General features: G+C 35.2%; 2 protein-coding genes across 3 annotated transcripts; both read right to left on the bottom strand.

Moving 5' to 3' along the window:
* Positions 1-1,657: 1,657 nt before the first annotated feature.
* Positions 1,658-7,723, bottom strand: LOC149051533 (adhesion G protein-coupled receptor L4-like). Of its 2 annotated transcripts, none has more exons than XM_089184365.1 (15): positions 7,555-7,723; positions 7,357-7,464; positions 6,933-7,008; positions 6,754-6,844; positions 6,597-6,649; positions 6,279-6,405; positions 5,758-5,864; positions 5,537-5,639; positions 4,705-4,855; positions 4,529-4,610; positions 4,361-4,427; positions 4,074-4,153; positions 3,419-3,539; positions 2,822-2,863; positions 1,658-2,112 (listed from the first exon to the last, which is right to left on the bottom strand). In XM_089184365.1, the coding sequence occupies exons 1-15, from the start codon at positions 7,586-7,588 to the stop codon at positions 2,026-2,028; spliced, it is 1,329 nt and encodes a 442-aa protein (XP_089040491.1). In that variant the 5' UTR covers positions 7,589-7,723; the 3' UTR covers positions 1,658-2,025. The 2 variants fall into 2 exon arrangements, with proteins under 2 accessions (XP_089040491.1, XP_089040496.1); XM_089184370.1 differs by having other exon boundaries at positions 5,758-5,861; positions 7,555-7,719.
* A 63-nt stretch (positions 7,724-7,786) lies between these two features.
* On the bottom strand, positions 7,787-10,835 carry LOC149051534 (uncharacterized). Its single transcript, XM_089185023.1, has 4 exons — positions 10,515-10,835; positions 8,619-9,143; positions 8,427-8,503; positions 7,787-7,973 (listed from the first exon to the last, which is right to left on the bottom strand). Exons 1-4 carry the CDS (start codon positions 10,567-10,569, stop codon positions 7,905-7,907), a joined length of 726 nt encoding a protein of 241 aa, XP_089041149.1. The 5' UTR covers positions 10,570-10,835; the 3' UTR covers positions 7,787-7,904.
* Between the last annotated feature and the right edge of the window lie 399 nt (positions 10,836-11,234).

The following is an 11,234-nucleotide window of genomic DNA, read 5'->3' on the forward strand; positions in this document are numbered from 1 at the left end:
AAAGAAATAATGATTAAAAAAAGCAAAATCTTTACCAAATCAAAATTAGTTGAAGCAAAAAGGCTTCTTGAGCTATTGTATACAAAGGAATCATTTTGCCGTAAGCGGCAGCTATCAAGCGTTCCCTGTAACCAGTATATTTAAGATTATTAGCTTTGTTGTAGAGGAAAGGTCCAATCGTTTTATATGTCTTGGTTCTTTCTACACAGAATTCGAAAATCGTGGCGTTCAAGAATCATTTCGCGTCGTTACCGGGTTGGATGAATACCTTATGGCGGCTGATTTTCATTTGTTTTCACTCAATCATTACGCGACTGTATTGTTGTATTGATTCCGTGTATTCGTCCTTGGAAACTCGACATATTCAGCCAGCAATTATTCACAATTAGCCGATTATTTACTTTTTGTTTCCACAATGCTGATAAATAAATGCTAAATGCTCATCACATTTTCCAGATTAATTGCATTTATGCGGTCTTATCCGGAGGTAAATCTGCAGTATTATGTTTACATCTAAATTGGCTTTCATTTGGTATGAAAGCAGCGACTCTTGGATCACGTAGCTTTTGATCGGTTGATTTTTATTGAAGTTTTCACCCTACGGAGAAAAATCTTAGAGCGGTGGAAATTTGGTTCAAATTACAACGTAGTTTTATATTTAGTCTGGTGAGAGAATTTTTTTTCTTTTTTTTTTTTTATTATTCTTAACTTTTATACACGAGTTTAAAAATCAGCCACTCAGTATCTATTTATGGTGCTCCTAGAAGCAGACGAAGGTTCCGCTCATCAGGTGTTAAATAAGAAGAGAAAAATTAATAAAGGCAATTCATAAAGATGCGGTAATATTTACAGGAGTTGATTTAAGTGCTTCGAGACGTCAACAGAATCCATAAGCAAAATCAATAACTACAGCTTCAGAAGTCTGTAAATAATTTAGTGAGATCAAAGAAAACCTTATCAGTTGAATTAAAGTTTTTTGTTAATATTTAGATGAATGGAATTTAGCTCTTTTGAACTACTTCTGACCTTGTACACAATTTTAAATCTACCACAAATATTAGAGCAAAATCAAATGATAATTATTTTGAATTAAAGAAGTTTTTTTACACTGTCAAATCATAAGTGCATGGCTTATTCAAATTTCTTACTTAAGTGTTATCAGCCACCCCAATGGAGACTCCATTGGGCGATTGCCCCTCGCCCGATAGCATTTTTATCATCCTGGGCCCGGTTGTATAAAGGTTGGATAACACTATCCAAAGGATTAATCGCTATCAAGCGGATAAGTGATCGCAAAACTTATGGCATTATCCACCGGAAAGAGATTTATTTAGCGGATAGTGTTATCCGACCTTCGCACAACAAGTGCCTGATGCATATCAGCCGTGCTAAAATTATTCTCGCTCATTGGCCATTGGACCGAGCCCCGTTAACCCATAATGTTTTGTATTAATCTAATTATGATCAAATAAAAAGGAAGTACACTTTAGGTATGTAAAGTAGAGAGTGATGCCATACTCTCGAGAAAGTGAAAAAAGAAAAGAAAAACAAACACCCAAATAAGCATGATATTCATTCTGTTTCTTGCCTTTAGCTCTCAGGCCAGGTCTTTGTTTATTATTACTGTTTTTTTTTTTTCCTTTTTTCACTTAGGAAGTGAAAATAAATTGCATCAAGAAGTGAGGTGCATTTATTCTAACAATCTACGCAATGTGATAATCCTTTATTCAGAGAGCGAAACACACGGCTCGAGACTCACGTTTTACGCATATGATACGCCACACACCTCACGATAGACTCAGCACGCATGACGCATGACGCATGACGCACGTTTTTTAGTGTTTCTTGTTTTACGTGAAGAATCATAATAGATAATTACTATTCCCGCGACGAGCTGACTAACAAACTTGTAAACTCTATCTCTTAGACTGTGCCATTCCATTAGGCTCTATGGCTTGGCGCTTGTTGATTTTGAATCTGGAATAAACTAGTTGGCTGCATTTGAATTTTTGTTTCTTTTTTGTTTTACTCCATCGGCATCACTTTTGGCTGGTTTCTCTCTTCCGTGGAAGGGAAAATCATGCCAATTCTTTGTTGCAGTCGATCTCGAATCTGCAGGTGAAGGAAAATAGAAAAATCAAGCAAATAATTGATTATAATAAATTCCCTTGGCAGATAACCCTGTTCATGCATGTAGTGTTCAAGAATGAAGTTTACGAGAGGTACCATTAATACATCGCATCATAATGATAATTAGCAGGTAATTTAGTCTTAAAAACTGAGTTGAAAACGCAAATTAGCCACCGTAAATGGTAAAAAAGCTGACGTTTCGAGTTTGCTACACTCTCCCACCGACGCAGCACCACAGTTTCTTTAGAAACTTATCCCTTTATTCATAATGATAATTAAGTTGATAGATTAATGATGATAACAAAACCAAGAGCAGTTAAATTCGGTCTGTAATCATACGAGTTATCAACAAAATCGGATCCGGACGAACGCGAAGCGGGATATGGACACTCGTATACAGAAGGCAGTAGTAATATACTAACTCAGCTACAATAAGAGATATTTTTTTTGGTAGCTTAGTTTTTCATTTCATGGATTCATGTATAGGGAAATATTGCATCATTTCTTGGAAAATCTCACTTGAATGTTCCCAACGCAGTGCAGATACATTTTTTTTTGCTACCTTAGTTTTTTTCGGTCAAATACACGACCTTTATACATTATACACTAAGACTACCTTGTTTAGATAATTATCTTGATGACGTGGATTCATTTATAGAGAAATATTGCATCATTTCTTGGAAAATCTCACCTGACTGTTCCTAACGCAATGAAGAAGAAAAATCAAGAAACCCTAATAAAGAAGAACGAACCTTAAATTATACGTCGTCATTTGGGAATATAACGCACCGATCAAAAGCTGAAATTTTTTATGTGATCGTGCTCTTCGGGATATACTTAAAAAACATTTATTATTACCCGCAAGGAATCAAAAGGTTGGGAAACTAACAAGCACAATTTTCAGTAAATAGCGAAAGTTTTGCTCAAGCCCAACCTTAGCCGTTGTCCCTAACACTTTCTCTTTCTTGCCAGGGATGGGTGATGGCTAAATGCCACGGAGACATTAGGAAAAAAACAAACAATAAAAAAAATAACAACAACAACAAAACATGACAAAACAGAAAAAAACAAACAAACAAAAATAATAACAAATGGATGATTGTCTCTACCATATGAGCGTTTAATGCACATAACGATATTCGTTAATCATGTCAGAGAAATAAGTATGAGCAATACAGGAGATCTTCTTGGTCTGAATTGTGCCAACTTTACAAGCTTCAAGAAAATATGAATTGCAAAAATTTAAAAATGTAACATAAACAAACATAGCTACACAATGGTTTCAAACCTGAGTAGAGTTAAGGATGATAAAAATGTAGGTGAATGCTCTATGAACTGGTGACAAAAGGCCAAACAACCAAGTGAATCCCAGAAGAGGAAGCAAAATAACACATGTCCTTATCCCAAGTCTGAAAGTAGGAAGGAAATATGAAATGAGCCTATAAGAAAGCTTGTTTAACTAGATCAAGTTTATTAATCGGTCGCTGTGTTTAGCTAGATACGTAGTTTCTTCACATTAAGCCTTAGCTGTGTGATTTGTTTTGTTAACTTCCAAAGTGGCTGTCTCCAACCAAGAGCATAACTGGGTATTGACAAACTGTCAGAGAAAACTGAGAAAACGCTAAGAGCTTACTTGAGATGGAAAGTTGTCTCAAGGAAAGTTGCAATTTACTTAATACTACAAAATCCCTTTAAAATCTCGGCCGTGTGAGCCACTATGCTCGAGAGTAGACATTACCTGGTTTAATAAGTGAATTCAAAATCGCATACTACATTATTCCTAAAGAAAGATGTTTTAATAGAATTTTGATTTTGATAGACCTCGCTTACCGTGGAGTGACAGAACGAAAAACATCTTTCTTTATTTCTTTACCGAGCTCAAAACTTACCATCTCTCTAATTCCTATCTACATACATTATTCTTGGTTAACAACGTTGCTCACCGTACGTGTTGAATAGTTCCCCTTTTTTGCTGCATTTTGGTCATTTCTCTGATGACTCGCACAAGAATCAGTATGTTCAGCTTAAAATGAAAACATCTCAATGACTGACAACGAACGAATTGGTGGGATACAGATAGGTAGAAAGAGGAACACAAGCAAACACTAGGACACAAACATGCAGAATGACAGCCCATAGTAAATAGTGCTCAGTAGAAAAACAACGATGATAAATTGTAGTCCATTGATTGTAGTAGAGAACACTCCTTATCAAGTATGGTTTTACTTACCACTTCAACTATTATCACAAACGCAATAAAAATCCAAATAAGATTGTTTGCAGAAGACATCCAGCAGCTATTCAAAAAAATGAAAATGTCTTATAAAAAACCACAATTGGAGAGAAAATGGCAAAGGAATTTCAGGGTTTTTTATATCTATAAATATTTCTCATTAACTGTTCATCGTCGACAAAGCTCTTGATTCCGTCTTTTCCTGCAGCGATACTCAAAGAAATAATGACCATTACTGCAGGAAAAACTGCAAGAGAAAAACAATAAGTAACTCGGAGTTGTGACAAGATACAACTGCAGACACTGAACACAGAGATGTGAGTATTGCTACTGAAACTTACCCCATGAAAAAGCATGATAGATAGCCATCCGGTTTTTAATGTTGTAAACTTTCACAATAAACAAGTAAAGGTAAATTCCCTCCACCATCATCCAACAAAAAGCGGCCGTAAAAAAGTATTGCATCAGAGCCGCCATAGCGACACAGGTAGCCTAAAGAATTGCCGATACAAAAACGCAGTTAAGAGCTTTGTGCTGCAATGGCAATAAGCATCCGTGTTTGTCACTATATCGAGTAATTCAGGAAGTCCTGATTATGAGAAAATCATGATTGAAAGTGAGTGCCCGCCGAATGCTTGCCACCCGTTAGGAGAGTCGTGAAAGTGCTTCGCTATATTTTGTTATAGAACTGCAGGTCAGGGAACCATGATGAGTAATTTCTTGATCTCATGTAATAGATGACATCAGGACTAGCAAATATGAAAATGGTTGCATTATGAAATTGCTGCGTGGTTACACAGTTGTGCCGATTTTGAAGCATTCGTGGTTTCAGCCCGCTAAATTTGACAAGGCCGTCCATTGTATAAGTAGCAGAATATCTAGAATTGTGGCCAAACAACAACTGGATGATGATCATGATGAAAACAATGATAGAATGTAAAGAAGTGAACGAAAGAGGAGATCAGACATGAGTCCATCAGCCATATTATTTCTAAAAAAAGAAGTCTTGCACCACATAAATAGCGCATTGTCGTCTTTAGCAAACAGATCTTACGAATTCTTTTCATCAATGTTCTCATATTTAGCATCGTAAAACAAAAGATCCTTTTTTTGCCAAAAAAATTATAATGGGTAAGTAAGTGCTTGGTTAGTTAAGTATAAAAGAGCACAAACCGTGATTGTTGATTTGTTAATACCAGCAAGAAAAATGACTTGCCCAGCTCCAAGAGATCCAGTCAGACTCACTCTTATTTGAGAGAGAGGTTGATGCATATCACTGTAACAAGAAAAAGCGCTCAACGACGGAATAAGTTATCACCTAAATAATTATTAGGAAACATTGAAAAACAGCCCCCAATTTAAGTGGTGTTACACTTGTCTGTATTTTGACTTACCTCAGGAAAATGTAGGAGAACACAGTAATTATTATTCCAATGAGGGAGAGAGCTAAGCCCATGTACGTAAGGATGTTCAATGTTTTTTGATGTGTTCCTGTTATCTGCTTTGCAGGTGAATAGAATACGAAAAAACAAACCAAGAAACAGCAATAACAAAGAAAAAAATTATAATGAAAGAAAAGAAAAAAGTACCATTTAAAAGTTGCATGAACGTAGTAGACACGAGAGATGCTCTCTCTTTGAACTCGATCACTGAAAGATTAAGTTCGTTTAGTTCTTAATTTTGCAAAGCAGAGCTTGTTTCAAAGTAGGTATCAGATAAACATCATTCTCTTAGTGTTATGACTTGAAAAGATGTCCAAACATTTTGAAAGTATGCGTCATTACTGGTGTTCTTTGCCTTTGTTACAGATGTAGCCGAGTGTTTTGTAAATTAAATTATGAAATTATGAGATCGAAAACATAGCAACAAACACACAAACAAAAAACAAGTTAATATGTTTTCACATTTTCATTACCGTTTGAGTACCATCGTACTCGAATAAAACCGCGAAGTGAGTCAAATGATTACAACTACACTCTGTTTCTTCTGAATTGCTCTCTGACGTTACCACATGGCAGCCCTCCCCAGACCAGCCGTCTGGACTGAAAAAGGTATGGTGAATGATCAATGCTGATTAACAGAAGAAGAGCTAAATATTCGATAGAACGAACCTGTTCTGTTCCGCTCTAGGATGGTCAGCCAATGAGAGTTAGGGTTAAAAATTTACTTTCAGCAGGTTTGATAAATTTTAAGTTTATAAAGGAAAGAGTTAAAACTTCATTTGGACTGTTACCTCTCTTCATTAAATTCATTCCAAAACACACACTGCCTTTTAGTATCAGTAGCCTGAAAAAGATAGCATATGGAAGTGAAAAGAGAATGTTTTATATGCGTATATAAAACCATTATTGATTGAAAAATAACAATAAAATACAATTTTTAAAAAAAACCTTGATATTTCTGAATCTCAGGATGACATTCTGTTCCAATTGTTTCGGCATTGGATCCATCGTCGCTGCTATTAGTTTTGAATTAAGGCTCCTAAGTGCGAAGTAATTGTGAGGGTAAATTTACTTTCAAATGACTCATTTGGAGTTCATATTTGCATCAAATGGTTCAATTATCGTACCTTGTATTGTTATCGATTCGAGTTGGTTTGAAGAGCGGATGTAGATCTGTGTATATGATACCCACCAGCAATGAACCTTAGTTAGAAGAAAAAAGAAAAACTTGGTTCAGTATTTATCTTTAATTTTTCAAACTTACTAATTCCAGTGAAACAAAAGTTAACGATTATTAAGTAGACAAAAGTGACCGAAAATCCATAACCAACTGTTATATATGTTTCTAATGAAAGTACGATCGAAAAAAAAAGATCCTTTTTTTCGGTAAGCGTGCCTTGTTATTGATGCAAACGTTGACGGTTTTTACAAATAAAGGGAAAGGTGGAGATGAAACATTAGTGCAGCAACTGTGGCTTGTGTTTTGGAAACAAAGCAGTTGCCATACAAATGCCATGGAATTAGAGACTGGGAAACAAAATTGAGACCAACCGTTTCTTCCAACGATTCTTGAAGGTATTCTAATATATTCGACTTTTTGTGGTTCCACGAGGTAGAAATCTTGATTATTTCCGTGTGAAGCTCTCTGGAGAAGCAGAACTATTCACAAAATAATAAAAAAAAATTAGATTGTGTTCATGAAATGTTACCTAGATTAGACAAACAAAGATACATCTAAGGTTAACATACCTAGTGTTTCGTAAACCCTGTAGATTTGTGGCATTGATTCACTGAGATGTTGTTGCGCATACTCGAGAACAAAATCCTCAAAAGCCTTTGCAGTTTCAGATATCGATTTCACACGCTCCTCCTTTTTTTTAAATTCACTTGCGTTTCAAGGTTGTGAATTCTCCTATACTCTTCGATAGTGTCTTGGAACAAATTGACTGCCTCCTAACAGTGAGAATGGAAGCAAGGGAATGAATAAATTAAGGAAAGAATCAGTGGCGGATTCACAGATAGATGAATAGGTGTTGAAACGGTCACTCTTTTATTTTTATTTGTCTTCCAAAACTACTGAGAGAGTCAGTAAAGAATGTTCAACTAACCTTCAAGCTGCTATTTTGCTGGACATCTACTTTGTTTAAGGTAGAAACAAAATCCTTAGCCTACCATGAAGAAAACTGATGTTAAGCACGTGATCTTAATCTAATAACACCTTTATTTCCTTTTTCGGAAATGACTGAAATTATGCTCTCACAATACATACTGAAGTTAAGCCCATGATCTTAATTTAATAACAGTTTGTTTCCTTTTGAGGAAATGCTCTCTTGATACAGCTCGTAAAAGGTTAATTTATATTATTATTAGTTTATTTATTATACGCGCCGTCGAATTTCGATATTTATCTACAGGGCTAAGTCTTTTAGACCCAAAGGGAAAATAGAGTTTTCTGCAGATGAAACCTTTTTAATCCTACAGCTTCCAAATAAGATTTATGTATAGATTTAAACCAATAAATGTCAGAAACGACAAAAATGAAATTAAAAAAGGCATAAACAAAAGCAAAAAAATTAAAAGACGAAAACAATTAATAAATAATTTAATAATGAAGCACATACCAATTTTTCTGTCCTAGAGCTGATCTTTGGTGCCTCTGGTGTAACTGCCGTGGATGAATCTGATGACTTATTAAAACCTGTTTATAAAATGCCAACAGAAGCAAATAGTTTAAATTCATTTAGAGGCTACCCCTAGACAGCAGCCATAGAACATTAGTAGGCATGCAGAAATAGGTGAGCTCCGTTACTTACTCTCTGTAGTCTTAACTAGAATATGAGAAGTTGTAGAACCTTGGATAAGTTCTCCTTGAGTAGTAGTGACATCAGTTGCTACAGCTTTTTTGGTAGATCCATCAGTTGAAGAGGCCTCGGTTTTCGCCGCCTGTGTAGTAGGCTGATATAGGATACAACTAGAACTACAAATGGTATTGCATCCCCCTTTACTCAAACATTTAATTTGGCACTCTTTTGCGTTGCATATTTGCCTGCAGCTTGTTCCATTGCAAGTAAGACGGCATGAACTCTGAGCATTGCAAAACTGTGTACAACTTCGCCCACTGCAAATTAGATTACATGCGCCAGAATTGCAATTCTGTTGACATGTCTGTCCACTGCATGTCAAATTGCAAAACTTTGCAGAGTTGCAGCTCTGGGAGCATGTGCTTTTGTGGCATACTCTACTGCATTCATCTTTTTGAACACAATTCTGGGTGCATCTGTTTTTTTCTTCGTTGTCACATGTCATGCTTTTTACATTCGTAGCTCTTATGACGATTACTGCAATAAAAAAGTGAGATAAAGTTAACAGATAAAAACTGATTAAAAAAATCATTTTCAACGTATTTTGATCTAATATTAGACTTGCTGATTACTTGTTTGGAATCCTTCGGTACCAAAAATAAGTATTTTCTTCGGGTTACTTTTTCCTTTAGCAAAGATTCCTTAACGTGAGAAGCACATGGTTTAACCGTAAATAAATAGCATTCAGCCGGATTTTAAAACTCCGTTTTGCTGCATATGGAAATATGCTCCTGGTAGAAGAATGGCGGGTCAATTTCGTCAGCTGTTAGAAAGCGATTCCTTAACTAAATAATCATGATCATCTCACCATTAAAACTGCGGTATTAAACGGTAATAATGAGCTAGAGTTTTTCCAAATGAATTTGCGCGAAATTAATGATATAAAATTGACTTTCCTCTTACTTTAGTCTTTGGAGACAGAAAATTGTTGCTTTTGTTTTGTTGTTGCTGTTGTCGTTATTGTTTTTTTTTTAGTCTTGGATATTACAGTAGCTGCAAAGTTTGGCAGCAGTTAACTGAATGCAAAAACCTCGTGGGGAGAAGAAGTTCCCCTGTGGTCTACACTCCTTCATTAACACTCCTTTAGCAGCCCTTATATAAAGAAAAACAAAATCGATATTATAATTTTTTTTTCCTATGGAGTGTTTTTCAAATATAGAATTATTCAGAACTTATGGAATAGTGTTAAACCGAGTTATCAGTTGAAAATACGGCTTTCTTTTCCCAGGTGAATGCAAAATTGAAAACAAATCTTTTCTGGCTAAATGACAGAAATATTTAATTGACGGTAAAGCTTTCGATGCAGGAGTCCTATGTTTACTTTTTAAAAGTGAATTTAAATTATCCATCGAAGTAGCTTCTAAGCCATGACGTCTTTTTTTTTTTCATCTCAGAAACGAAAAGAAAATATCCCGATCAATATTTTTCCACTAAAAATTGAAATATCTGTAAAAATTATCTTCTGCGTTTGTTTTTTTCCTCTCTGAGTTATAGTGTGACTAGATTGCTCAAAAACTGAGCACTTTCGAAACCAGGTGGTCGTTTATTTTGCTCCTCGAAGTGAAATAGGTCGTTGGTCTCAGACATACAGAGAAATTTACGAAATATTTCGTGAAAAATAACGGAAACAAGAAAAAATGCGTTATTTCATACTCAATGCCTACATCCTAACTTTGGCTCAAAATGATTTAAAGAAAGACGAAAACCGTTAATGTTTCGCTCGCATCAACGCAGCTTAGCAAGCTCGAAAAAAAAATTTTTGCTCAAACCCAGGTCGTAGCATTCACTCTAGGCATGAAGTGATAGAATTTATAACACTTACAACGTATAATCACGCTTAACACTTACCTAGTGTGACGAGAAACATAATGGCTCCCATCGATTTTCTGACATCAGTTTTCATAATTGTTAAATCCCTTACCGCTTCAATGGTTATTTGTTTATATATCGGCGACGTCGCTGGTTTCTTTGCTTTCAATGATTCCCCGAAATCGCTACTTTTTTGTTTTTGTTTTCCTTTTTTTGAGCCTCTTTAACATTTATATGACAAAATTCAAATGCTATTTTGAACGCGTGGAAAAAGACATGCTCGGAATATGTCGCCGAAGGCGGAAAATGTAGGAACTGTATTAAATTAATATTCACGAAACTTCAATGTCAATTGACATCATGCCATTAGGTGAAGGAACTGACAAAAATTAAAGAAGAGATTGAAAAAAAGAATTTGTCTTTAATAAACCGCTTTTGTCTTTTGAGTTTAGCAAGTAGATCTCCTTTAAACTGATTTTTTTGTGTTTTGTTTTTTGTTTTTTTACTTTTTTCGTTTTTTGTTTCAAATAAACCAGGGATTCTAGTATGCAGTATAATAAGACAATCAGGAACAAAAATTTCAAGGTCACATTGTGAATCTATATCAAATATAATTCCTAGACTGATTTAAAAAAAGAGAGTGTAAGTTTTCCTCTTTTTATAAGCCGAAAATAAATTGCTTGGACATAAGAATTGGATGAAGAAAAACGTCTAGTACAATAATTAAAAAAAAAAAAAGGAAGCCTTCGTTGATGAACA

This window comes from Pocillopora damicornis, chromosome 1, assembly GCF_964200805.1.
Source record: "Pocillopora damicornis chromosome 1, jaPocDami1.2, whole genome shotgun sequence".
NCBI lineage: Eukaryota > Metazoa > Cnidaria > Anthozoa > Scleractinia > Pocilloporidae > Pocillopora > Pocillopora damicornis.

Excerpts from the sequence above, each read along its gene's own strand:
- LOC149051533 (XM_089184365.1), bottom strand. The coding sequence starts at position 7,588 with ATGCCACAAATCTACAGGGTTTACGAAACACTAG. Across the intron at positions 5,640-5,757 it reads TTCTCCTACATTTTCCTGAG|TGATATGCATCAACCTCTCT; the intron begins GTAAGTCAAAAT and ends TTCTTGTTACAG. Across the intron at positions 4,611-4,704 it reads CTATCATGCTTTTTCATGGG|TTTTTCCTGCAGTAATGGTC; the intron begins GTAAGTTTCAGT and ends TTTCTCTTGCAG.
- LOC149051534 (XM_089185023.1), bottom strand. The coding sequence starts at position 10,569 with ATGAAAACTGATGTCAGAAAATCGATGGGAGCCATTATGTTTCTCGTC. Across the intron at positions 9,144-10,514 it reads TATGTTTCTCGTCACACTAG|TAATCGTCATAAGAGCTACG; the intron begins GTAAGTGTTAAG and ends TTTTTATTGCAG. Across the intron at positions 8,504-8,618 it reads TCTAGTTAAGACTACAGAGA|GTTTTAATAAGTCATCAGAT; the intron begins GTAAGTAACGGA and ends TTTTATAAACAG.